The sequence below is a fragment of the Ailuropoda melanoleuca genome, chromosome X (assembly GCF_002007445.2).
Source record: "Ailuropoda melanoleuca isolate Jingjing chromosome X, ASM200744v2, whole genome shotgun sequence".
Taxonomy (NCBI): Eukaryota; Metazoa; Chordata; class Mammalia; order Carnivora; family Ursidae; genus Ailuropoda; species Ailuropoda melanoleuca.
Genome location: NC_048238.1, coordinates 12,360,966 through 12,388,450, shown reverse-complemented (window position 1 = coordinate 12,388,450; position 27,485 = coordinate 12,360,966). Strand labels below are relative to the sequence as shown.

Genomic DNA, 27,485 nt, shown 5'->3' with positions numbered 1-27,485 from the left:
TTGTCATGTTGGCACACAATTTTCCTGATGCTTCCCAGGAGCCCGAGGGCCATTGATGATGTAGCTGTACGCTTGGATATGCAGCGGCCTGTTGGACATCTCCATCTGGATGACAGGTGACAGTGTGAAAAGTGCGCCCAGTTGCACGTACACGGTCACACTTCTCATCTGCAAAGTGGGCCCCGTAAGTGAAACGTTCCATGTGTGCCCTGTATTCCATCTGGAAACATTTGCCCCTCTCTGACCTTGCGTTGTCCTTGGTTTAAGCCTTCTAGCTTTTCAGCCCTGTTCTCTTCCTCCACGGGGTCTGCAAAGAGAGCTCCCTGCCTTGCCCTGACCAGGTAGGCCCTCGGACTTAGTTTGCACCCATGACTGGCCTCTCAAAGACCAGACGAAAGGGCAGCTCTCACTCCTGGGACAGTTTCGGAGGTGGAGGGTATTCTGAGGCCCAGGGGAAACCTTGAAAAGGTGAGAAACGGAAAGCATCCTGGAGAGTATTGCGAATCCACTAGAGAAGCGGGTAACCCTGTACAGTGAAGCCGCTCTCGTCTGCTTCCTTGTAACGCAAAGCTCTCCTTGTACCAGAGGAGCCTTTCAGGACGGCTGAACTCTAGAGGTCACTGCTGTGGCCCGTGCCATGGGACTCTTCCTTTCTCGAGTCAAGTTTAATAATTGTTTATCTTGCTGGATGGCTGGTCACCTTGGTAATAACATTGAAAGGGACACATCCACTTTCTAAAAGGGTAAATATTTGTAAGACTGTTCCTTTACCCCAGGAGCTTTGAAAACCCACCTGTCTCCTCTTGCACAAAAAGTATTGTTTTCCAGTTGTCTATTATCACGAAACAAATGACCTGGAAACGGAGTGGCTTAAAACAACCGTTTTCATTGGCTCACGGTTCTGCGGGTCTGGAAGTGGGGAGGGATGCGGTGGGGTGCTGCTGTCCTATGCACGCGGCACGGCTTTTCCCAGAAAGGCGGCCTCAGAGCCACGCCCAGAACTGGCACCGTGTCGCCTGCACTGTATCGCATTGGTCAAAGCAACCACAAGCCCTGCCTAGACTCAGGAGGAAGAGAGGTAAACGCCACTTGCGGTGGAGGGAGTGTCAAAGTCACATTGCAGATGACACGTCTGAAGGGACACACTATTGCAGCCATCAGAGGAAAAGAGAAGCTTCCGCAAGATGATAAACAATGAGTCTGATCAACAGTGGGTGGTTGTGATTGTTACAGGCTCGCCTGGGTCCGAGGACCCAGTGGAGGTCCTGTAGGACCAGCCAAGAGGGTCCCTGGCTGCGTGCAGGATCGGAATCCACCGCGAGCCGAGAGGAAGGGAGAGCAGAGTTTATTGAAGAGCGAGAGGGAGGGCACATGCAGACCGGGTGGCTGGGAGACTCAGAAAGGAAGGAGAGCAAGTCTCGTCTTTGCTCAGGGTCTGGGGTTTTTATTGAAGACGATGGTCTGGTGTCTGCGTCCTCTAGGGCACCCAGGAACTGGTCAGAACAAGGACTAGTGCTCAGGTGTCCTCCATAAGCCACTTATGCCCTGGGGCTGGGGCCTGGGGCCTGGGGTCTTGGCGTCAAGGCGTCTGGAGTCAGTGGTCTTGGAAAAAGTTCACGATGACCCACCCAGTCACTCCGTAGGTGTTTTCTACTGCACTGGAAGTCTCCAAAGAAATCGTTGACTCCTTGACCTTTACAAGGAGTACATAAGGCAGGGGTGCAGGTCCTAGCAAGAACAGAAGCAGGCAAAGGAGGAAAAAGGCAGTTTTTTCCCGTGGAGCGCCTTCAGCTTCCCTGTCTCACAATGATGGCCATGTTGAACATCTCACCCAGATTTGAGGGGAAGGCTTCCCAGCAGGAGCGACATGGAAACTGAGCTGAAAGACATATGGGGATAAGCCAGATCCAGGAGAGAGAAAGTCGCAGGCAGAGAGGCACAGCAGGCCAACAAGTGGGAGAATGCACATTCCAGAAGCCTAAAAGAAGTCAGCCTGGTGGAAAGAGAGTGGAGTGCCCCTGTGTGTGTGTGTGTGTGTGTCCTGGAGCAAGTGTCAGCATGTTGAGGGTGAGGCCGGATTGGAGACATCACGAGACCCTCTCTTGAGGGCCCTGAGGGTTTGGGGCAGTTATTCCATTTTCCGGGGATGGGGAGAGCGGATTGGCCAGCGGCAAGCCCGGAGGCAGGAAGATGGGCGTGGCTATCAGCTAAGATGACCGCCAGTGACATTCGTATTTAAGAGGCATTAGGCGTGGAATCCACGGGATTTCAAGGTGGAAGAGTGACAGGGATAGCTTGAGTTTCAGGCCCAGGCATTTGGCTAAATGCTGACATTTTTGGTAGCAAATGCAGAAGCATTTACTAAAGACTGCAAAGAGCCAGACACGGAGTCCATATTTCTATTTTATTTGGAGACAGTTTCAGGAGTCAGCATAACTATGATGAGTAACAATACTGTATTCTTTCATAGCACTTTTAATATTCATGTGTATTATCTCAATTAGCCTTGAATCGCAGTACGGTAGAGAGGAAGGATTTGAGTCCCACTGACCTATAGAGTGTCCAGGGGAAAAGTCCTTGTTCCTCTACTCCCCTCTTCTTTCAGAGCAGGGGTCTGCAAACTAGGCCTGCAGGCAAGCCTGGCCCATTACCTAGTTTTTACAGTCTGTGAGCTGAGAGCAGTTTTTACATTTTTAAGCGGTTGAAATCTAAAAAAAAAATCAATAATACTTCATAACAAGAGAAAATTATATGAAATTCAATCAGTATTGTAGAGACAAGGGCATGTCACCTCGAGATAGGCCACTTTAAAAAGATTTTATTTATTTGAGAGAGAGAAAAAAAACACGCGAGCAGGCGGAGGGGCAGAGGGAGAGGGAGAAGCAGACTCCCCACTGAGCAGGGAGCCCAACATGGGGCTCAATTTCAGGACCCCAGGATCATGACCCGAGCCAAAGGCAGATGCTTAACCGACTGTTCCACCCAGGTGTCCCCCCGGAATGGCCACTTCTGCAGGAAGATTATTTTGAGTAAAAAGAGATCAAAACCCAGCAGATTCAGGAAAAGAGCTTTACCTCTCGCAACCGCCTACATTTACATTGGAAAGGAGAGCCTGTACCAAGAAGAGAGCTCTTAACAGAGGTTCCACTTTACTTAAGAAACTTGGGTGCACAGGGCGCCTGGGTTGGCATAGCGGTTAAGCGTCTGCCTTCGGCTCAGGGCGTGATCCCGGCGTTATGGGATCGAGCCACATCAGGCTCCTCTGCTATGAGCCTGCTTCTTCCTCTCCCACTCCTGCTTGTGTTCCCTCTTTTGCTGGCTGTCTCTACCTCTGTCAAATAAATAAATAAAATCATTAAAAAAAAAACTTGGGTGCACAGCAGGGTAACCTTTGTTTTCCAAACATCTCTCACCTTCCTGCAAATGGTCTTCCTTCCCTTTGTTTTCTCACACCCCGCCCCCTCCCCTGAGCTCACAAGGCCAGATAAGCCTCCTGGTGCCTCAGCTCTGGAATTTCAGGCCCTGTGGATTTCCCATACTTAACATTAAATTTGATTTTCTCATGTTCATCTGTCTCATGTCAACTTGATTCTTAGTCCAGCTAGAAGGATCTTGGAGGGCAGAGAAAATCCTTCCTCCCCAGCAGTAACCATAATTAAAGTTTTATTGAAACAGCCGCACCCATTTATTTTAATGCTGTTCGTGGCTGGTTTGTTGCTACAAAGGCCACCTGGAGCGGCCTTCACAGAGATCATCTGCGGCCTGCAAAGTTGAAAACGTCTGGCCCATTAAAGAGTTTTCTGGCCCCTGTTTTCGAAGTGCCACTTACTTTCCTTTCTCAAAAATCACACAATGAGCTTCCTGATGTTTAAAGGACAGAAACCGGCAGCCACGCCTCTACCCCTGGTTAAGAAACCCAGCAATGAACTAGATCGGCTCCCTGGCTCCCGCAAGGGCTCACTGGTCTAGGAAAACTCGCCAGTGACTGCCCACCGCACGCCCCAACAACCAAGCTCTTAACCAACTATCTCCCCACTAGAGTGTGTCTCTTTTTCAGGCAGGAGCAAAAAAGTCTTGGCTCTGCTACTCCCATCTTCCTCCCCACCCCCTAGTCCCTCTTGTTCTAAGTGCCCAACAGCCGGCAACTTATTTATGCTACAAACAATCGTATAGTACTGAGGGCAAACCAAGCTCACTGAATTCTCACAACCCTACCAGGTGGGTTCTATTATCCCCATTTCACAGCGGAAGAACTGCAGGCACAGAGAGGCTGAGCCACCTGCCCCAGCTCGCGCAGCTAAGTGATGGAGGCACAATTGGAACCCGCATCGGCCGGATCGGAGCACCCGCCCGGCCCAGCGAGCCCCCAGACTCTGGGGGTCTCATGTCTCCCGGGCGGGAGGGGCACAGAGGTCGCTGGGCAGCAGAGCAGGCAGGGGAATGGCGGAGGGCGGTGCGAGAGGAGCCCCGCGGCCCGGAAATAATGGAGCGTTTCCCACCCCCCGCCCGGGGCCCGCGAGACCCACAGGCTCCCGCCTCGGGTCCGACGGCGGCCGCGGGCGGCGAAACGCTGAGTCACGGTGAGGCGGCTGGCTCGGCGTCCTCCCCGCCCTGCGCTCAGTGCCCGCGCCCCAGCCGCCGCCGCCGCCGCCGCGTGGGGACCACACGCCCGCGGGGGTGCTGGGCTCCCGGCGCGGGACCCCGCCTTCCCCAGCCCGCCGTCGACTCCCGGGGAAGGCTCCTAGGAGGAGACGGGAGCTGCTTCAATAGGACTCTGACATTGGGCGAAAGTGGTAGGCGGCTTTCCTGTCTGCAAAGCACTGAGATCAGGTAAGCACCTCGTCAGTTGTTAGCTTGCATGGAATTTATGGGCGGGAGTCTGGAAGGACCTAGAAGCGGCGCACGTAGGGGGTAAAAGCCTTCCTAGTTGCTTGTAGGTAGGTGATGACGGTTCTGTGCCGCTTTGAGGATTAAACTCATTTCTGAGCCTCACTGACCAGCACCCAATAATATTGATTGATTGCCTGCCTCGGGGAGGACACATTTTGACGGGCAGGTCGGGTGTTGCCGGGTAGACTGCTCCGAATAACAGCAGCTAAAGTTCTTATAGGGCTGACCACACTCCTTTGAGGTAGGCAGTCTTAGTACCCCTATTTCACAGATGGGAAAACTGAAGAGCAGAGAGGCTTAGCAAGTGGCCTTAGGTCACACAGCTGGCACCTGGTGACGCCGGGATGCAAACCCAGGCTCTCAGGCTCTACGGTCTACGTTTCTTGCTAGAGCATTTCTCCGGATTTCAGTAGGAATCTTTGAAGGAATGGGTTGTATTTCGCTTGAAGAAGAGTTTTAGAGATTTGGTGGTACCGTCTGCAGCATTTGAAGTGGAAAAGAGATGGATTATGTTTGTTCTGGGATACTCGGTTCAGTAGAACTCAGGCCCACAAAGAGAAAACTCTTGAATAATAAAGGCGGGGTATAGACTGGCCCTCAAATACAGGACGCCTTGTCAAGGGCACCTCCTCCTTCAGTTTCCTGCGCTCTCGAAGACTTCCTGACAAAGCTCAGAGATTTCTTGGTGCTAAAGTTGGCCCTGAACTGTAGGGATAGATGGATCTTTGAATTTGGTGACCCTCGAAGATCCTTTCAGGGCCAAGATCTTCCACATGCTCTGGTGAGAGTCACAGACCTCATGGATTTCTTCGTGTTCCTTTAGTCACCGCGTAAATCTCTCTCAGCTGCACGGCAGCACCTACCTTGGGTGGGCAATGTGGGGTTGGGGAGGTTGAGAGCTTTCAATGAGATAAAGGGGCACCTGGCTGGCCCAGTCAGTAGAGCAGGCGACTCTTGACCTGAGGTCGTGAGTTCAAGACCCACATGGGGCGTGGAGCCTCCTTAAAAAAGAAAACAGATAAAGTGCTCATTAGAGGTTAGTAAGTGCCCAGCAGAGCTGTTATTGCTAAACCTTGTAAAAGATGGCTGTAGGGTTGCATGAGATTGCAAATAATTAGTGGTACTAATACATTAGTACTCGTACATGTTCACCGGCATTATTTTAAATTTCCTAATCCAGGTCTTGTACAGACTAAGCAGTCAATATATTGTAGCCGTTAATATTTTGGGCAGGTCTGAATTTAATTTCCTCTATTTCATAGTCTTTGGGTGTGCCCGCTTTGTGGTTTTGCTCTTCTGTTGCTCCTCTACCACTCAGCGTCGGAACACTCTCTTTCGACTTCGACATGGCGTCCTCCAAGAAGGTCACCCTGTCAGTGCTGAGCCGGGAGCAGTCGGAAGGGGTTGGAGCGAGGGTCCGCAGAAGCATTGGCAGACCCGAGGTATGCTGCTTGGGGGGCTATTGCGTGCTTTCCTGCAGAAGGCACTGGTGGGACACTGAGGCTTGGGAAGAGAGGGCCCGGGGCGATCATGAGCTGCCTTAGGGGGGTGCCATTGGGGCCAACTCTAAACTCGGCAGTTAGGGTCCCCAGGGGACCAGCCCTAGCCCGAAGGGGGTTTCTCTACTAGGGGTGCAGAGGCCGGGTGCAGAAGGGACAGCTGAAGCATCTGCACCCCTCTGCGCATTCCCTTGTCCTGGGTTGATCTACCAGCCTGAGCGTGCACGTTGCCAAACACGCCCACCTTATAGCCCCAAGTTGACTCACCCGCGGTTCAAAGCACCAGGGAGTCACTTCAGGTCCCACTTCCAGATTCCCAGGGGAGAGCATCTGGTTGGCTCGGTTTGGGTCACGTCTCCCCCCTTGGCCAGTCAGCCTTGCCAGGGATTTGGGTTCATGGGCAAACCACTGAGACCCGCCTCTGTGGCCCTCCTGTGGGGATGGGGGTGCCTGAAGGCTTCTCCCAGGAGGTGATTTTAGGTTAGGTAAACCTCTCTCAGAGAGCAGTTGTATTTGAAAATTGCAGAAGACATGGGACTTGTAGAAAAGAACATCTTACTTGCACAGAAAGGTATCAAATGGTGGTTATAGCCCAGGGAATAGAGCACTCACCACCATCCCAGATTCCAAAAAGATTTTTTGATCGAAGTATAACTGACATATGACATTGTATTAGTTTCAGGTGGACAACGTAATGATTTGGTATTTGTATATATTGCAAAACAATCACCACAATCAGGCTAGTTAACATCTGTCACCATACCTAGTTATACAACTTTCTTTTCTTGTGATGAGAACTTTTAAGATTTACTCTCTCAGCAACTTGCAAATATGCAATACAGTGATGTTAATTACAGTCACCGTGCTGTACATGACATCCCCAGGACTTATTGATCTTATAACTTATTATTTATCTTATAAGTGGAAGTGTGTACTTTTTGAACACCTTAACCTATTTCACCCACCCCCCCACCCCTCACCTCTGGCAACAACCATTAAGCTGTTCTCTGTGTCTGTGAGCTTGGTTCATTTATTTATTTTTTGATTCCACATGTAAGTTAGCTCACATGGTGTTTGGCTTTCTCTGTTTCACTTAGCATCATGCCCTCAAGATCTACCCACATCGCGTATGACAAGATCTCATTTTTTTATGGCTGAATAATATCTCAGTGTGTGTGTGTGTGTACATACACATATATCATATTTTCTTTTTCCATTCAGTAGGTGTTTAGGTGGTTTCCATGTCTTGGCTCTTGTGAATAATGCTGCAATGAACGTGGGGGTGCAGATCAGTTTTCAAGTCAGTGTTTTCGTTTTCTTTGGGTGAACACCCAGAAGTGGGATCGCTGGATCATATGGTAGTCCTATTTTTAATATTTTCGAGGACCCTCCTACTGTTTTCCATAGTGGCTGCACCAATTTACATTCCTACTGACAATGCACAAGGGTTCCCTTTTCCCACACCCTTCCCTATACTTGTTATTTCTTGTCTTTTTGATGCTAGCCATTCTGACAGGTGTGAGGTGATCTCTCACTGTGGTTTGGATTTGCATTTCCCTGATGATTAGTGGCATTGAGCATCTTCTCCCCGCCAAAAAATATTTTTGAATAAGGAAGAAGCGTATTAGGGAAATGGATTCTCTTTTCAAAACGAGGTTGGTTTGTTTGTCTTCTTAAAACCTGCTCTGATATTCTTTTTTTTTTTAAGATTTTATTTATTTATTTGACAGAGAGAGCCAGCGAGAGAGGGAACACAAGCAGGAGGAGTGGGAGAGGAAGAAGCAGGTTCCTAGAGGAGGAGCCTGATGTGGGGCTCGATCCCAGAACACTGGGATCACGCCCTGAGCTGAAGGCAGACGCCCAACGACTGTGCCACCCAGGCGCCCCCTGCTCTGATATTCTTATACTCTTTCTGCCATTAGCTTCCTTTTCAACTGTGAATGTCTTTTGGGGTCCATCGGTCATTGTTTTCCAAAGGGATGCATGAAAACGGGATTATTCTAAGGGCTAAACGCACAGTGGATGTTGGGGAGATGCAGATGGACATGGTATCATATTCTACTAGGCCGCATCACCGCAGCACAATACGAAGAATTTGGACACCCATTAGTAAAGCCATTATTGTATGTCCAGGGTAGCTAATACTTTAATTACTCCATCTGTCAGAACACATCGCTGAGGGTTTCTTAATTTTTTTTGTCTTGTGAACCCTGTTGGCGATCTGATGAAACCAACACGTTTCTTCTCAGAATAATATTTTTTATTTTTTTGAAGATCTTATTTATTTATTTGACAGGGAGAGTGAGAGAGCACAAACGGGGAGCAGCAGAGGGAGAGGGACATGAGATCATGACCTGAGCCGAAGGCAGACGCTTAATGGGCTGAGCCACCCAGGTGTCCCAGAATAATATTTTTTTAAATGCATGAAATAAAATACATAGGATTACAAAGGAAAACATATCGAAATATGGCTAGCACAATATCACAAAACAACTTTGTGATCTAGTAATTTTGCATTAAATAACAAGACTTGGTGGCTCATATACCTACCTAATTTCAAAGCCGTGAGGAGCATGAACAATAATAATAATAATAATAATAATAAGTTTGGTATACCGGGGCGCCTGGGTGGCGCAGTCTGTTAAGTATCTGACTCTTCGTTTCGGCTCAGGTTGTGATCTCAGGGTCCTGAGATCGAGCCCCGCGTTGGGCTCTGTGCTCAGCATGGAGTCTGCTTGAGGATTCTCTCTCTCCCTCTGCCCCTCCCCCCCATAAATAAAGAAATCTTTAAAAAGGTAGTTCAGTATAGCTGTAACAACTGTCGTGCAGTATGAAAACTGCTTGGGTTTGTAGTGGTTGACAGAGTCAGGTACTGGTAATGTACTGGGCTTCTTTGACTGCATTCATGATTAAAGTCTTAAATTTCAGGCTGGAGGTGGCTGGTGGTGACTCTTGCTCACCATTGTAAATGTACTTAACAACACTGAGCCATATACTTAAAAATATTCAAAATGGTAAATTTTGTTATGTACATTTTACTACAAAAAAAAATCCAGAAGGAAAAAGAATTTTCAGTTAGAGGTTAGTGAAAAGAAAGGTGTAAATTTTTTCCCAGCCAAGTTTATAGCTGCCCTGAATTCTATCCATGGTACCCAGTTAAGAGTCCCTGACCGAAAACCTATGCTTTCAAGACCCCACATTCTACTCAGAGGGTCTCCCGTGTATGCCTCTACCCTAAGGAAAAATACATGGATCGGAATCATTCCTAACGTCATCACCCTGGTTTAATCGTGATTAAGATAGGGGGCGTCCCCTTTTGTCTCCATATAGTTGTATATTTTACGTCATGGGGATTATACAAAATAATTTTGTGTCCTTATTTTTTCATTTAACAGGATAACATAAGCACTTTCCAGGGTATTATAAATTCTTTGTGAACATTTTTTTTTGAGAGAGAGAGAGAGCACACATGCATGTGTGCACATGCGAGGTGGGGAGGGCAGTGGGGGAGAGAGAATCTGAAGCAGGCTCCACGCCCAGTGCGGAGCCCGATGCGGGGCTCCCATCTCACAACCCTGAGATCACGACCTGAGCTGAAATGAGGAGTCCGATGCTTAACCGACTGAGCCACCCAGGCGCCCCCTTCATGAACATCATTTAAATAGCTGGGACGTGTTCCTGTGTACGGCATACCATTAGTGTCTTACTCGTGGACCTAGCTTTGACCATTTAGGTGGTCACCATATTTTTCAGCGCTCTGCCCTGTACCAGCTTGTCAGGATGGTAGACCCCTCAGCCTCCAATCAGCAGAGAAGGAAAGCACCGACGTTGTTTCACGGCAGTACGTTTCAAACTTTTTGCACCAGTGCTTTGTCTCTGAAGAAATACCTCCAACACTTTGGAGCCCAAAGTTATTTTAGTGTATAATTTACAACAGTGTTTGGAATGAACGGCCCTCAGTGACCTATGATTCTGGGTGGGCCACGGTAGCCAAGCTGGGATGTGAATGACTGCATAGCGTGATGTTAGCAGCTTGTTCGACTGTCCTCCCACAGGAGGGAACCCCATGACTCATTTGTACTCGTCTCTGTGCTCCGGTGGAGGGGGGCCACCGGAGTACTTGTCTCTGTGCTGCACTCCCCCTTCCACCGACCACTCCTTGGTGGAACGCGATTTTCCTGGGGCCACTCTTAGACATTTTTTTTTTATCATGAAGAATTTCAAACATAGAAAAATAGAGAAAATAGTGTAATGAATCTCCATGTCCCCAACCTCCATAGTGATCAACTCACGGACATTCTTGTTTCCTCTGCATCCCCCATTCGTTCCTGCCCTCAAAGTATTTTAAAGGCAAATCATTTCATTTTACTTATAAATACTTCAGTTTGTGTCTCTAAAAGATATGAACTTTAAAAAATAAAACTATAATCCCATTATGCACTTAAAAATGAGTCCCTTGATAGCATCAGATAACCTTGACGAATCTTGGTCCTGATTGATACAGCCTCTGTCCACGGCGCTCTCCCTTGTCAGGGTCTCTGGATGTTGAGTCAGGGTACAGGAACATTCAAGGCTGAATCTAGATCTCAGTCTGGACTTCGTGCTGGCGCTTTCCTTCTGCCTTTTCATCGTTCCCATTGGGCCCCTGTCTAGAAGCTGAGTAGGCCCAAGAGGTAGTCTGAGCTGCTGGCGTCTGCCTTCGACGGGCCTTTCTCTTCTGCTGCTGCCATGTTGCCTTGAGATAGGCTGGCGTTTTGTTGGGTGTTGGGACGGTGGGATCTCAGCTGGTTCCAGGCTGCTGCCAAGGCATTACTGCCCTTCAATCAGTTATGGGGAGCTTCAGCGGCCGCTAAAACAATGATTTACGTATGTAAGGATTTGTGTTTCTCTTTTGAAAAACCCAAGGTCTAGGGTGGGCCTGAAGGCTCCCCACTTTTCAGAGACCCCTACTCATTCTATCTTAGTTCATCATTTTTAGTATGTTCTCAGTGCATCACCTTATTGCCCGAGACAGCTGTTGGGCCAGTAGCAACCATTTGCCCTTGGGCGCAGAGAGGAGGAACAGGGAAAAGAGCAAGGTGCCAGCTAGCCTTTTTTTTTATGTAAAGGATTTCCCTAAAAGGCCCACGCAGCAACCTGTACGTATCTCATTAGCCAGATTTAGTCATGTGACCACACCCAGCTCCGAGGGTGTCTAGGGACCTAACACAAGGACCACTTGGGGTGTTTGTAGTAACTTCTGTGCACACAGAATCATTCTAGAGGCAGTGGAGCATCATAAAAAAGCATGATGTTGGCTCTATCCGCAAGGAACAGACGTTCCTGGTGGCTCCGTCCAGTGCTTCCTGATTTAAATCAAATGCCAGGCAGCTGGACCTTTATTAAGGGAGAGCCACAGACTGGAGGGGTCGTGGCCACAGGTCTTGACTGGCCTTCTCGAGACATCAAATGAAATAGCTTGGAAGCTGCCACCTGAATTTGGCAGCTAAAGGATTTGGAAGTGTGTGAAGGAAAGGAAATTCTCTGGTTCAAAAACTTTGAAGAGATCATCAGTTTAATATGTAGAGAGAGAAAGATGTGGATGAGTTGGTGACCAAGTCAAAATGTAGAAAATCCGAGTTCTCCTATCAATCAGATCCTGCCTACAGATCACAAGGCATGCCCTTGCCATGCCCTTGAATACTTGCTAAATGTTTACTGAATGTTAGGAACTTGATTTATTTTTTGAAAAGAGTTTGTTTGTTAGAGCGCAAGCAGGGGGAGTGGCATAGGGAGCTGCAGAGGGAGAGGGAAATGCAGGCTCCCCACTGAGCAGGGAGCCCGACACAGGGCTCAATCCTGGGCCCCGGGGATCATGACCCTAACCAAAAACAGATGCTTAACCTACTGAGTCACCGAGGCACCCCTAGAATGTTAGGAACTTTAATAAGGTGTAATACCCAACCCTGCAAATCACACTTTAGTACAGGAGTCTGATGCAAGATGCTCGTGCTTGTTGGAGGAAGTGTCACACCTGCGCCCCATCTCTTGGCCATAAACACTTCATCCTTCCGGCTCTCCTCAACCAGCCCCCAGCTTCTGCAGGCTTTTCCTTGTGCTGCCTTTCTTCCTGTGTGTGTCCCTGTGTCATGGATTAGTGACCAGAAAGTTTGAATGTGCGATTGACACAGAACGAACAGTCCTTGCCAAGCGATGACTATTGTCCTGTGAGTGGTGGATGGTGATGAGGGTGGGCCTGGAAAGAAGGAACCTCTGCTTTTCGTGATTTCTTTAACGGCAGGACATATTTGCTCACGTGAAACTCTTTCCCTTTTTTTTTTTTTTACAGTTTTCTCTTTTGTGGGTGTGTTACAGTATTTTTACTTTCCTAGTGAAGTATAGTGGGTGGTCTGCTAGTTTTAGGTGTACCACATAGTGATTTGATATCTATGTACATTACGAACTGCTCGCCACCGCAAGCCTGGTCGCCATCTGTCAGCAGCCCGCGTTGTTACAGTGCTAGCGGCTATATTCCCTAGGCTGTCCTTTCCATCCCCATGACTTACTTATTTTGTAACGGGAAGTTTGTACCTCTCCATCCCCATCACCTAGCTCTTGGACACCAAACCGATACCAAGAAGCAATACATATTCATCTCCTCTTTACCCACATTTTAATATCATAGAACCCTAATAGTATAGAACTAAAAGGCCACCTTAAGCCATCTGAAGCCTTTCTTTTGCACGTGGGGAAGCTGTGGCTCAGAGATTCGTGGCAGCACCGTAGCAGATCCCACCGATCTGTGTCGAGCCTAGCTGCTCTGCAGTCATTGTTTCCAGTCCTTCAAGCTACGTATTATCCTATGAGAGGAAAAACAAATAATATGAGAGGAGAATTTTCACCCTCCTCCTCCCAGCCCCAGTTCCATTCATGGGCTTTCAGTGAGCTGAAATGGAGTTATGAGTGACAGGGTAAGATTGAAAAGATCCAGGATTGATTTTCACTGGAAGGGGCAGAGAGTTTCTGCTGGGAGAGAGAGTCCATTCAGAAGGTGAGAGGGGAGGAGGAGAAAAGGAGCACGTGGTCTCCCGAGGGTGCAAGCGTGTGAGGGTGTGAGGAGTTGAGTGAGAGGAGATGGAAACGTTGGGGACATGCTGGAGAGCAGTGAGGGTGGTTTGAAATGGACCTTGGGCTGAACTGCCCTCTTGTGCGTTTGGGGAGAATTCAGTAAATGTTTTGCTTTTCAGTTACGTTTTTACATTTCACTGCATGAAACACTGGACTGAGATGGGCTTCAAAGTCCATCTTTTATGGGTCCAGCTTTTTATGGGTGTCAGCCCACATTTTAAAGTGAGGGAACTGAGACTTGGTTATGTGAAAAACTTGCAGTAGCTTGTTGGGTTTATGTGTGTGCACAGTGTCTGGAGTGTGTGTGTGTGTGTGTGTGTGTGTGTGTGTGTGTGTGTTTTCCCATGGAGAGTGAAAATAAGAGAGTTGAAACCAGAGACGGACAAAGAGAGGATCTACTACTCTCATTTGTAGCAGCATGACCCAGTAGATACCCTGAAACAAACATGTAACTGAAAGATGTAATTAGCTCTGTTGCCAGGAAGCTGGAGAAAGTCTTAGAGTCCAGAAACAGCGAGAAAGAAAGAAGAAAGTCTGAATAGTTTCATAGCCATTAGGGCAATGGAGTCAGTATTTTAAAAGCCTGTTACAAAGACAACAGGTCCAGATGATTTTACAGACAAATTTCACCCAATATGTAAGATACAGATAACTCCAGTACCGTGCAAAGTGTCCAGGAGATGAAGCTCCAGGGAGTCCTTCCATCACTTCATGAAACGACGCTGCCTTGCAGTCAAGACCAGATGAGGACAGCAAGTAAAAGGATCATTACATCGCTTTTATACACATTTTTGCAAGAATCGTAAGCAACATATTAATCACCCAGATACAGCAGAATATAAAAAAGATAGTGTATCACCACAAACTTTGATTGTCGAAACTTAGCAAATTTGGTTTAATGTTGGATAATCTAGTTATGTAATTTACCAACATTAAGAGATTATAGGAGAAAAAAAGTATCTACTGCAGGAAAAGCTGTCAATAAAATTGATTATCTGTGTATATTCAAAAAATGAGTAAACTAGAAATGGAAGGGGGATTCTTTCATCTTATGAAGGTAATCTGCAGAAAACCTGCATCAAACATCCTGTGTGCTGATGAATGTTGAAAAAGCAATCTATATAAAATCAGCGAGAAAACAAAGACATCTATTACTGTCATTTCTACGCAGCATTGTTGTAGACACGCTAGCTTGCAAAAAGACAAGAAAAAGAAACAGAACGTGTAAGGATTGAAAATGAAGGGGAAAAACCTATTATTTGCTGATGGGTGTTGGAATATTGAATATTGTTCCCAAATATTCACTGCCCACCATCTGTGGGATTATACACTCCCCCCACTTTTAGGTACATTACCTGTGAGTCCCATAGGCAGGGTTTAAGTGCCCTCCTCCTGCCTTGGGCTTGGCTGTGTCATGTGCTATGACCAATGGGACGTGTTAATGTGATTGTGCCCTATTGGCTTGGCTTCCGTTTGCTCCTGTCCTCGGTTATGAGAACAGCATGTCCTAGATAGTGGCCACTGTTTCAGCTCGGGATCGAGAATGAGAAGCCATGTGGAGGCCAGCCAAGCCTGGCAAAACCCAGAAAAACAGCAGCCTGCCCCAGCTTTAATCTAATGCAAGCAAAAAGTAATTTGTGAACTACTGGACAGAAGCTTATTGATAAATACACTGGTGATCTGAATGTCTGCAAAGAAAATCCAAAAGAAGCAGTGGATATATTATTAAAATTAATAAGCACTTAACTTTCAAAAATCACCTTTCTATTCACATTTTTAATCCCTAGTAGCATACTGTTCAAAAACATAATTTAAAAATCCTATTTACAAAGTCATTAAAAATGTTAGCTACAAAAACTTTTAAAAAATATATTTCTTTGTGGAGAAAATTACAAATCCTATTGAAAGACATTTTCAAAGCCCCAAATAGGGGGCGCCTGGGTGGCACAGTCGTTAAGCGTCTGCCTTCGGCTCAGGGCGTGATGCCAGCGTTCTGGGATCGAGCCCCACATCAGGCTCCTCCACTGGGAGCCTGCTTCTTCCTCTCCCACTCCCCCTGCTTGTGTTCCCTCTCTCGCTGGCTGTCGCTATCTCTGTCAAATAAGTAAATAAAAATCTTAAAAAATAATAATAAAAAATAAAAAAATAAAAGCCCCAAATAGATGGAGATAACAATGTTTTATGTATAGGAAACCTCAATATTACATAAATCTCAGCCTTCCCTTGGGGCACCTGGGTGGCTCAGTCAGTTAAGCGTTGCACTCTTGATTTCAGCTCTGATCATGATCTCAGGGTCATGGGATGGAGCCCCGTGTCGGGCTCCTCATTGGGTGTTGAGTCTGCTTAAGATTCTCTCTTTCCCTCTCCCCCTGCTCTCGTATGTGTGTGTATGTGCGCATGTGCCTTCGCTCTCTCTTTCTCTCCCTCTAAGAAAAAAATGGTTAGTCTTTCCCAGTTGGTCCATCAACTCAAAGCAATTCCAATCAGAAGTCCAACATTTTTTTTTCTGTAAGCTTTTAAGTTTAATAAAAATTATTATAGAATAACAAATGGCCAAGAATAACCTAGAGAGCTGTAAAGACACGCTGATGACTGCCTGATCTGTTTCTGCCTTTCATTTGTGCTCGAGGTTTATCTTCATTTACCTTCTACCTTTTGTACAATATACTGGACACTGATGATACATAGTTTTATTTATATAGATAACATTTGTGTAGCTTTCTTAAAGTCAGCATGACCTAAAATGACTACCTAAAATAGCTGTTTCAGGGCTGCTGCTTCTGTTATATTCCTTGTGCTTCTGGATGCTTCTCCCATATTCCCAGGCACCATAGCTAGAAATCTGGGGGGCATCTAGTGCTGTTGCTGTTTCTTATTCTCCATCTCTACCGCCATTGCCTAAGTGGACCTTTGTTTTTGCCTGGATTAGTGAAAGTGCCTTCCGACTGCTCTTTGTCTCCTGTCTCTTCCTTCTCCCAGCCATCTTCCACTTGAATGCTAGAGTGATCTTTCTAAATCTGATCTTCTCAATCTCTGATTAAAACCCATCTCCTTCAGGATAAAACCCCAACTCCTTTAAGATTTGGCCTCTGTCCTCAGCCCATCTCTCATCATAATTTCATGTATATCTTTGCCCGGATAGAGTGATCTCCTCGCAGTTATTCGGGCTTACCAAGCTGTTTCTCTGCTCTTTTCCTCCCCTTCTGCTTGATTAACTCCTACAGGTACCTCGGAAACCAGCTCATGTGTCACCTCCCTGATCGCCCCTTCCCTGATCCTGCCCCACCCTCATATGTGTTAAATTGTCGTCCTCCAGAGCATTTATGATAATGCAATCACTGGTTTTCTGCATCTGTTTAGGATAGACAGTATTTTGTTTGTGCTTAACCATTTAGATCTTAGATGATCATGAAATGTTCTTCCTCTCTTTGTACTTATAAAATCAGCCCTTTAACTCAGTCAATCGTGTGTGTGTGTGTGTGTGTGTAGTAGTTCTTTCCTGAAAGTAATTTCCATTGCAAAAGTTTCTCATTAGCTATGTCGTTTTCAATGAGTTTTGCTAGATCTGTCCCTGAATATAGCCCCTACTAGTGTGGTTTAAAAGGCGTGTCTAATCTGCTGGATTTAATTTTTATTTCAGTTAAAAAATCTGGATCCATTTTTACTGTTTGATGAATTTAAAGGAGGTAGACCAGGCGGATTTCCTGATCACCCACATCGAGGTTTTGAGACAGTAAGTAAAATAATTTGCCTGCAAAAGTGAGTATTTTTGAATTTGCCTCTGTTATTAAATCTAGTAATCATTTCTTCTTTTAAAGATTTTTTTATTTACTTGAGAGAGAGCGCTCACGTGCACAAGTTGTGGGAAGGGACAGAGGGAGAGAGTCTTCACGAAACTCGGAGCTGAGCACAGATCTGTCTCGGGGCTTGATCTCACAACCCTGAGATCACAACCAGAGCCGAAACCAAGAGTCGGACGCTCAGCCGACTGCACCACTGAGGCGCCCCAAAATCTAATAGTCACTTCTTTTTTAAAATGTTTATCTATTTAAGTAATCTCTACACCCATTGTGGGACTTAAATTCGTGACCCGGAGATCAAGAGTCACATACTCTAACGACTGAGCCAGCCAGGTGTCTGTAGTAATCACTTCTAATAGAAAATTCAAAGTTGGAGACAATGAATAATAAATTAATTTATAAGTTCTTAGCTATAGACTAGCTACTACGGCAAGCCACATACTTTACTTGAAGTATATTCAAATTTAAATATTTACTGTTTTTAATAACCTTTGAATTTGTGCCACTGGAGACATTTTCATTTGAGCAGTTAATAAAGAACAAGAATTGGCTTCTGGGGCACCTGGGTGGCTCTGCCGGTTGGGCGTTGGACTCTTGATTTTGGCTCACATCATGATCCTGAGGTTGTGGGATTGAGACCTGTGTGGGGCACATGTACTGGGCATGGAATCTGCTTGGGATTCTCTTTCTCCCTCTCCCCCTCCCCCACCTCTCTCTAAAAAAAAAAACTAAAAAAAATAGTTTTAATTAAATATTTATATAGGGGCGCCTGGGTGGCACAGCGGTTAAGCATCTGCCTTCAGCTCAGGGCGTGATCCCGGCATTGTGGGATCGAGCCCCACATCGGGCTCTTCTGCTATGAGCCTGCTTCTTCCTCTCCCACTCCCCCTCCTTGTGTTCCCTCTCTCCCTGGCTGTCTCTATCTCTGTCGAATAAATAAATAAAATCTTTTTTAAAAATTTAAATATTTATATAATTTATATATTATTCTTTAAATATTTATATAATTCATATATTTAAATTCTTTATATAATTAAATATATAAGTATTACATATTTATATAAATATTTAAATATTCATATAATTAAATATAGTATTTATATTCTTTAAATATTTATATAATTAAAATAATCTGTGAGAGAAGAAACAATTTAAGATGTGATTTAAATAATTTTAGGTAGAAAACTAGTTTTTCTTCAAGAATATTCAGAAATGTTTAATCTCATGTAATATTTTAAACTCCAAAGACAATCTAAGAACACTATTAGTATTTAAAGTCAGTTCTAAGGAATTATAGACTCAAGGGCTGAAATAGAACATAGCCTAAAAATTAGGATTTTTAAGGTCATACCAATACATTTACAAATTTAACTGTAAGATTTGTAGAGATTGTGCTGAACACTTACTTTCAGTTTTAGATAAGGAGATAAAAATGTGTAATGCAATATTGTGGCGCTTCAAAAGATTCTCATTGTCCACATGTACCTATATTCTGGGAAAACGCAGGGATGGTTAACGAGAAAATGTAGCCATCTGTTCCGTGGGAAGAACCTGTATTAAGAGACAGACCAGGGCTCAGTTTGTTTGTCAGGCCAATTATTGAATGAGTAAATATTTACTAAAGACTGGCGACATGAAGATATTGGTGTCAGGCGATCTTTTGTAGTTGGGTGTGTGTGTTTGTGTGTTGGGGCGGGAGGGAGCTAAGGAAGAAGGAGGCTTGGCTCCTGCTTGCTTCCAGTTCGCAATCTGGTTAAGGAGGTGAAAGATGGACCAGTAAAGAGTTAACCACTGCTGTGTAAAGGTTGAGTAAACCAAGAAGTTTCTGGAAATAATATGAAAGGATCAAGGTAGTTGGACCGGTCTCCCTTCCTCACTTAGCCATTGGCCTCCAGTTCTCTTCTCTGTTAGCACTTTGGGGGCATTGTGTCCTGCCTTACAGCAGTTAAGGAAACCATTCTGTTCACTTAGCCTACACCCGGGCTGGATTCTGACTCGGTTCCCAGAACATGTCTCCCCACTGTGCTCCCCTGCTTCTGGTATCGGGACATTCTCACCGCTTCCTCCCACAGCTCCAGTTACCATTGTACTAATCCCTCAAGGTCTTTTCCGATGTCACTGTCTCCATCAGGTTTCATAAGACATTCTCAAGAGGGTGCACTTTCTCCTTCGTTGGGTCCCCATAGCATTCTATTTTTACTAGTCTCATGCACATTAGATGTTCGTGGTGGCCTCGATCATATTCTGTCTGTCATGTATGAGGGTTAGGAATTGCCTCCACCTCCCCTCCCATGGTCAAGGGGACTGTAAAGTGCTTCAGCTGAGATAATCCCACGTGTTCTGCAGGAGGAGATACTCAGCAGCTGCCGACTGAATTTAATTGGATAAGAAAGTTTCTCCTAAAGACGATGAATATATTAAATCAAACAAGTGATGACACACATTGCTTTCTTTTCCATTATGGAAAGGAAACTTAATTGCCTTTATAAATTGCAATCTATAAATTGTAAGGTGCTCAACTTAAAACTGAAGGAGTTCAGCTGGAGCATACTGGTGTTTGGCCCCTGACTTTTGAGTAAGAATTTTCCTTAAAACCGAAGTTACAATTACAGTCAGTACTCATCATTTTGTGGATTCTGTATTCGTGAATTCATCTACTCGCTAACATTTATTTGGAACCCCCAACGCAGTCCCTGTGGTGTGATGCTGTCATTTGTGGGTGAGCGCAGAGCGGGCCAGTGAGCGCGTTCCCAGCTGGGGACGAACGAGGCCACGCTGCCTTCTCGTTTCAGCTCGCCGACCGTAAACAGGCGTCCTTGCCATCCACTTAATGCTACATTGTCCATACTTTTGTGTTTTTTGTTGGTGATTTCACTGCTTAAAATAGTCCCCAAGCATAGTGCTGAAGTTCTGTCTAGCGTCCTAAGAGCAAGAAGGCTGTGACGTGCCTTTTGGAGAGAGAAGGTGTGTTAGATAGTTTTGTTCAGGGTTGAGGTAGAGGGCTGCTTGCTGAGCTCAGTGTTAATGAATGTGTGTGTGTGTGTGTGTGTGTGTAGACATATAGTGAATGAATGAATATAGTGAATATATATATACTATATATATTCAATATAGCAAATATATATATATACACACATACATAAAATGAGGTGTCTTTAAACAGAAACACACATAAAACAAGGTTATATATTGATTGGTTGATGAAAATGTTGTGGTTAGAGGCTCCAAGGGACCAGACCCTATATTTCCCCAAAAGCTTTGGTTCCATGTTCACAAATCTGATAACCATGGCAACTTTAGAGAAATACCTACCGGGAATAACCAGAATCAAATGTATCTGTTTTTCCCAGGCATGTAGGTAAGCCGAGGGCTCCTCTGCCTCTTAATGCGAATGTTAAAAGTCTGCAGTTCAAAACCAGGCCCCTCGTAGGATCTCATTAGCCTCTCCGGGCTCATTTTCTACAGACTTGGTATCAAGTTTGAAAAGGCTAATTAGTATAAAGAACGGAGCTCAGGGACACCTGGGTGGCTCCGTCAGGGGAGTGTCTCCGTTCGGCTCAGGTCTTGATTTCAGGGTCCTGGGATCAAGCCCCACACTGGGCTCCCGGCACAGTGGGGAGCATGCTTCTCCCTCTCTCTCTGCCTCTTCCCCCCAGCTTGTGCTCTCTCTCTCCTCAAATGAATAAATAAAAATCTAAAAAAAAAAAAATCCAGGAGCGCCTGGGTGGCACAGAGGTTAAGCATCTGCCTTCGGCTCAGGGCGTGATCCCGGCGTTATGGGGTCGAGCCCCACATCAGGCTCCTCCGCTATGAGCCTGCTTCTTCCTGTCCCACTCCCCCTGCTTGTGTTCCCTATCTCACTGGCTGTCTCCATCTCTGTCGAATAAATAAAATAAAAATCTTTAAAAATAAAATAAAATAAAAGTGCAATCCTGCTGTCCTAACACATGAATATAAAATGTAAACAGATATATACATTATGAGTGCACGCTCACATTTTTTAAAACTAATAGTGATATGTGATCAAAGAAATGTGGAGAATATTATTCTACAAAATTCTTATTACCTAGAATGTGAACTGTGAACCGGGGACCTCAGACTCCCCCTCTGATCTGTGGATGCATAATCTGCATTTCATCAGCATCCTCGAGTGATCTTCAAAATCAGAAATACTGTAATTCTTTGTGATCAGAGTGAGGACCTGATTTTACTGACTTAAAGGGTAATCTTTTTTTTTTTTAACTTAATGGTGTGGATAACTATATCTTCTCTGTTAAAAACTTGCCTGACAATTGAGGAGGAAGGAATGTGCTGGAAAAGGTGGCGCAGCTGGAGGTCGCAAGACAAAGGGGAAAAATGCATTCAGTATTTCCTGCTGGGAGTTAGGACACTGAGGAGCCCTGTTTTCAAGAGGCCTGAGTGGTAAAGGGTGGATTAATTTTGTAGTTACCTATTTCTGGTCAGGCACACTACCTTGATTTGCTTAGGGCAGCCATGAACAATCAGAAGCAGCACGATCTGGAAAACCCACGCCCTGCCCCAGTTTAGCTGAGCTCGAAAAAGAAGCACGTCAAGTTCAGCGCACCGTCGATGAACTTTTCACCTGTGCCGACAAGAAACGTGTTTTGTGCCTTTCAAAATCATCCTTGAAAGTACAGCCTCGGGACTCTCCTGGTTCCAGCCCTGAAAGTCCCATGCTCCTGGGAACCCCTCAGTCCCGGGGGAGGCGGCCTAGTTGGTCACTCCCGCTAGGGACATTTCCAAACCTTTGGGAGTAAAATCATCCTACTTCAGGGACACTTAAGGATGACCTCGTTGCTTATGTCCTTAGCTGGGCTTAGAAGCATTTTTTCAAGTTTTTCACTACAAGCCTCAGCAGGCCTTTTGATTTTGCTCAGGAGAACAGACCCGTCCTGTTCGCAAGGGTGTGCCCGTCGGAAAAGCCACAGTCCTATTTGCTGGCTGGCAGCCAGCAGCGTTTGCATGCAATGCCCGGACGCTATCCTGGGGCGGAAGGGCAGGGTGCTGGTGATTCACACCTCAAACTTACGACTGGATTCAAACCTCCCGTCTCCCACACAGCCTGTTTTTTCTAGCTTGCTGTGTACACTCCACACCAAGCCATACCACTGTTGAATCCAAGTGGCGGGGGGGGGGGGAAGATGACGACTCACCGGTGAACTTCCCTTGTCGTGTCTAACACTGAGAGACTAGACCTAATCCTGTTTGAGGGAAAAAAAAAAAAGACAAGAATGTCTACCAGCACCATTACGATTTAACATGGCTCTGGAAGCTTCAAAGCTACTAATTAGAGTCACAGGTATCAGAGAAGAGGAGGAAAAATTATTCATTTGTAGGTAATATGGTAATAAAAGCAAACCCCACAGTGGCCGCATCCAGCTTTGGGTGGTGATGTGATTGAAGGTGGACGGAGGGCACGGGACTTGTCCAGAAGGCGTGCTTAAAGTGCACGCATGTAGGTTTTAGCTTCTGTATGTGTTTGGCATGATTTGGAGTTGAGGCTCAACAGATTATAGGAAGGCAGCGAAAGCCACCCTCACTGCCGTGCTAAGAGTATCAACCAAAACCTTTTAGTAAGTGGCTGGATATAAAATCACTCTGCAAAAATCACTCACTTTCCTGCATGGAAGCAAGAACCAGATAGAATGGGGGAAATACCCCTTCATAGGAGCAATGGGAGCCCCGTATATCTCAGACGAAAAAGTTATTCCCCTTTAGCCCAGTAATCCTACTTCTAGAAGTCTAAATAATTTTCTGGAAAAAAAAAACCAAAGTAAGAACAAAGGCTTACTGTACAAATGTTTATTCCAATTTTGGAAAGTTGGAAAAAAGGGGAACAAAGTAAGTATCCAAAAGAATAGGGGAATCATTATATATCTGGAAATTACATATCGGGACGTTCTGTATCTGGAAGATGACATATTCAACATCATTTATTAGAGCAAATATTGTAAATAATTTACATTTTCCTTGATCATGGGCTGTTTAAATCAAGGCTTCTCAACCTGGGCACTAGTAACATTTTGAGAGGATAACTCTGCTGTGGGGGCTGACCTGTACCTTGTACGGCGTTGAGCAGCTTCCCTGGGCTCTACTCACTAGAGGCCAGTAGCTCCCCCTTCCAGTGGTGACAGCAAGTATCTCCAGATATTGCCTACTGCCTGCTTTGGGGGAGGGGCTACCAAATGGCCCCAGGTGAGAACTAAACACACGTGTCCATACAATGACGTACATGACATACAACACGGCCATTAAGCAGAATGCCACAGCTTGATGTGTTCTGATATAGCATAATCTCCATGATAGTTGGAAAGTGACAGAATTATTGTGGCATTGTGTAGGATTTATATAAAAAACACATAACTATATCTTTATTCTTTTTAATTTTTGTATTTGTTTAAAGAATTATTTGAGAGGGGTGGGTGTCCTCGAGAGCATGCTCGGGGGGGGGTGGGGAAAGGGGAGGGGAGAGAGAGAATGTCAAGCAGACTCCTTTTGAGCTGAGCACAGAGCCCGACTCCAGGCTCGATCTCACGACCCTGAGATCATGACCTGAGCCGAAATCAAGAGTCGGATGCTTAACTGACTCCAGCTGTGCCACCTAGGGATCCCTACCTTTATTTTTTTTAATGGTTTATTATCATTTGTATTATGGGAAAGCTGGGCTATTTTAATAAGTGATTACTTCTATATGCTACATTAATGCAAAGAAAATAAAATTCCAAAATTTGTGTTAAAGTCCAAAAGATGGCACTTAGAAAATAAACACTTAATGACAGATACAGATATATGTTCACAAGGCTTTTTGGAAATATTTAGCGGTTTTTAGTATTTTCACAATATTGTGTGACTATCACCACTGATTCCAGAACATTTTCATCAACCCCAAAAGAAAGCCCATACTCACTGATAGTCACTCCCCATCTCTACTTCCCCCAGCCTCTGGCAACCATGATTTCTGTCTCTATGGGTTTGCCTATTCTGAACATTTCATAAAAAGGAATCATATGATACGTGGAGTCTTGTGTCTGGTTTCTTGCACTTGGCAAATATGTTCCAGGCTCATCCATGTTGTAATGTGTCAGAACTGAATTCCTTTTTATGGCTGAATAATTGTCCATCGTATGGATCTGCCACATTCTGTTTATTCAGTCATCTGTTGGTAGACATTTGAGGTATTCCCACTTAGACCTTGACTCTTGGGTATGCCTAAATTATCTCTGAGAGGACACGCAGGAGACCAGTCCTGTGCCTTCCAGGGAACATTAGTGAGTGATGAGGGAGAGAAAGAGTTAATTTTCACTCTAACCCTCTTTTTCTTGTGGTACCTTTGCAATTTTGAGCCATGTGTATTGGTTACTTAAATACCACTATTTTCAGAATTCCCTCTTCACGTACCATATTTGAAGATCAACAGGGCTCTCACAGCCGGTGAAGTTCCTGATGCCCACTGGCTCTCTGGGAACTCGTGCCAAGGCCTCCAACTCGGGTCTGCCCTCTCCACAGAAAATCAACCAGTCAACCAGTTAAGCTAATACTGTATGCCGGTGTATAATAGGGAGGGTGACCCAGGGGTAGCTTCCTTTAGGAGACATTTCTGNAACCCTCTTTTTCTTGTGGTACCTTTGCAATTTTGAGCCATGTGTATTGGTTACTTAAATACCACTATTTTCAGAATTCCCTCTTCACGTACCATATTTGAAGATCAACAGGGCTCTCACAGCTGGTGAAGTTCCTGATGCCCACTGGCTCTCTGGGAACTCGTGCCAAGGCCTCCAACTCGGGTCTGCCCTCTCCACAGAAAATCAACCAGTCAACCAGTTAAGCTAATACTGTATGCCGGTGTATAATAGGGAGGGTGACCCAGGGGTAGCTTCCTTTAGGAGACATTTCTGTGCCATTAGAGGGTCCCACGAAATGTAAAGGGGTGCCTCAAATTAAAAAGCATAACTTTCTCTTCTTTAACACTTCCCTGGCCAAAAGGAAATTAAAGCCGTGTGTGTCCTTGTTTGCAGGGGTGCATACACATGTGAATGTGAGTTCAGAAGGNGTGCCATTAGAGGGTCCCACGAAATGTAAAGGGGTGCCTCAAATTAAAAAGCATAACTTTCTCTTCTTTAACGCTTCCCTGGCCAAAAGGAAATTAAAGCCGTGTGTGTCCTTATTTGCAGGGGTGCATACACATGTGAATGTGAGTTCAGAAGGGGGGGCAGAGGACTTCTAGTTTGTAAGACCGTCAGAAAACAATTAAGGAGGAGCAAGAGATGTCCCGTTGATGAAGTTTCACATTCTGAGAGAGAAGCTAGCATTTCTCACAGAAAGGTCTGGGAGAGTTTCAGGGGGAAATTGGCCATTTAGTACAGCGGTAAGGAATAAGTTAGATATAATTCTCTGGACAGTGGAGACAACGGTAGAGGGCATGGTACAAAGATACACTAGAAATGGTGAGTAAGGTAGTCAGACTTAAAAATTGGATGTGTAGTGGGGACGCCTGGCTGGCTTAGGAGATCATGTGACTCTTGACCTCAGCGTCGTGAATTCAAGCCCCACGTTTGGCCTAGATGGAGCTTACTTAAAAAAATAAGTAAATAAAATAAAAGGTCTGTGGGATACATTTTTTAAAAATTGGATGTGCAGAGTGGGGTGGGATCTAAAGCTGTAGGTTGGGCCGTTACTGGGGAAGGCCTTTACAGCAGAGCTTGACCTCCAGTTACAAACGAGTGGCCAACGTTTTCTATCCTGAAACTGCCAGGTTAATGCTGTCATTCGAAATTAGCGCCATCTTGAGTCTAAAAGTCAGGATTTCAGACTATGTCAGTGCTTCTCAAGCAGGGGGGACTTTGCCTCCATGAGGTCAATGGGGCAATTTCTGGAGACATTTCTGATTATACCAACTGGAGGGAGCTACTGCCATCTAGTGAGGAGAGGCCAGTTCCCACAGCAGACGCTCAAACCCCGTCTACGTCAAGAAGCTGTGATCACAAAGACAGCATGGTACTGGCACAAAAACAGACACATAGACCAATGGAACAGAATAGAGAACCCAGAAATGGACCCTCGGCTCTTTGGGCAACTAATCTTTGATAAAGCAGGAAAAAACATCCGGTGGAAAAAAGACAGTCTCTTCAATAAATGGTGCTGGGAAAATTGGACAGCTACATGCAAAAGAATGAAACTTGACCACTCTCTCACACCATACACAAAAATAAACTCCAAATGGATGAAAGACCTCAATGTGAGACAGGAATCCATCAAAATTCTAGAGGAGAACATAGGCAACAACTTCTATGACATCGGCCAGAGCAACCTTTTTCACGACACATCGCCAAAGGCAAGAGAAATAAAAGATAAAATGAACTTATGGGACTTTATCAGGATAAAGAGCTTCTGCACAGCCAAGGAAACAGTCAAAAAAACTAAGAGACAGCCCACGGAATGGGAGAATATATTTGCAAAGGACACCACAGATAAAGGACTGGTATCCAAGATCTACAAAGAACTTCTCAAACTCAATACACGAGAAACAAATAAACAAATCATAAAATGGGCAGAAGATATGAACAGACACTTTTCCAATGAAGACATACAAATGGCTAACAGACACATGAAAAAATGTTCAAAATCATTAGCCATCAGGGAAATTCAAATCAAAACCACACTGAGATACCACCTTACGCCAGTTAGAATGGCAAAGATAGACAAGGCAAGAAACAACAATTGTTGGAGAGGATGTGGAGAAAGGGGATCCCTCCTACATTGTTGGTGGGAATGCAAGTTGGTACAGCCACTCTGGAAAACAGTGTGGAGGTCCCTTAAAAAGTTAAAAATTGAACTACCCTATGACCCAGCCATTGCACTACTGGGTGTTTACCCCAAAGATACAGACGTAGTAAAGAGAAGGGCCATATGCACCCCAATGTTCATAGCTGCATTGTCCACAATAGCCAAATCATGGAAGGAGCCGAGATGCCCTTCAACAGATGACTGGATTAAGAAGCTGTGGTCCATATATACAATGGAATATTACTCAGCTATCAGAAAGAACGAATTCTCAACATTTGCTGCAACATGGACGGCACTGGAGGAGATAATGCTAAGTGAAATAAGTCAAGCAGAGAAAGACAATTATCATATGATTTCTCTCATCTATGGAACATAAGAACTAGGA

At 45.2% G+C, this 27,485-nt stretch overlaps 1 protein-coding gene across 5 annotated transcripts in view; it reads left to right on the top strand.

Moving 5' to 3' along the window:
• Nucleotides 1-4,606: 4,606 nt before the first annotated feature.
• The window catches only part of PIR (pirin), a 102,251-nt gene continuing 79,372 nt past the window's right edge, over nt 4,607-27,485 (top strand). The window contains exons 1-3 of one of the 5 annotated variants that reach the window (XM_034648992.1): nt 4,607-4,830; nt 6,209-6,332; nt 17,137-17,229. In XM_034648992.1, coding sequence (XP_034504883.1) covers nt 6,237-6,332; nt 17,137-17,229 — 189 coding nt within the window. In that variant the 5' untranslated portion in view covers nt 4,607-4,830; nt 6,209-6,236. Of the gene's footprint in view, nt 4,831-6,152; nt 6,333-17,136; nt 17,230-27,485 lie in introns of all 5 variants that reach the window. The other 4 variants (XM_002928956.4, XM_034648995.1, XM_034648994.1 and 1 more) reach the window with 4 other exon arrangements.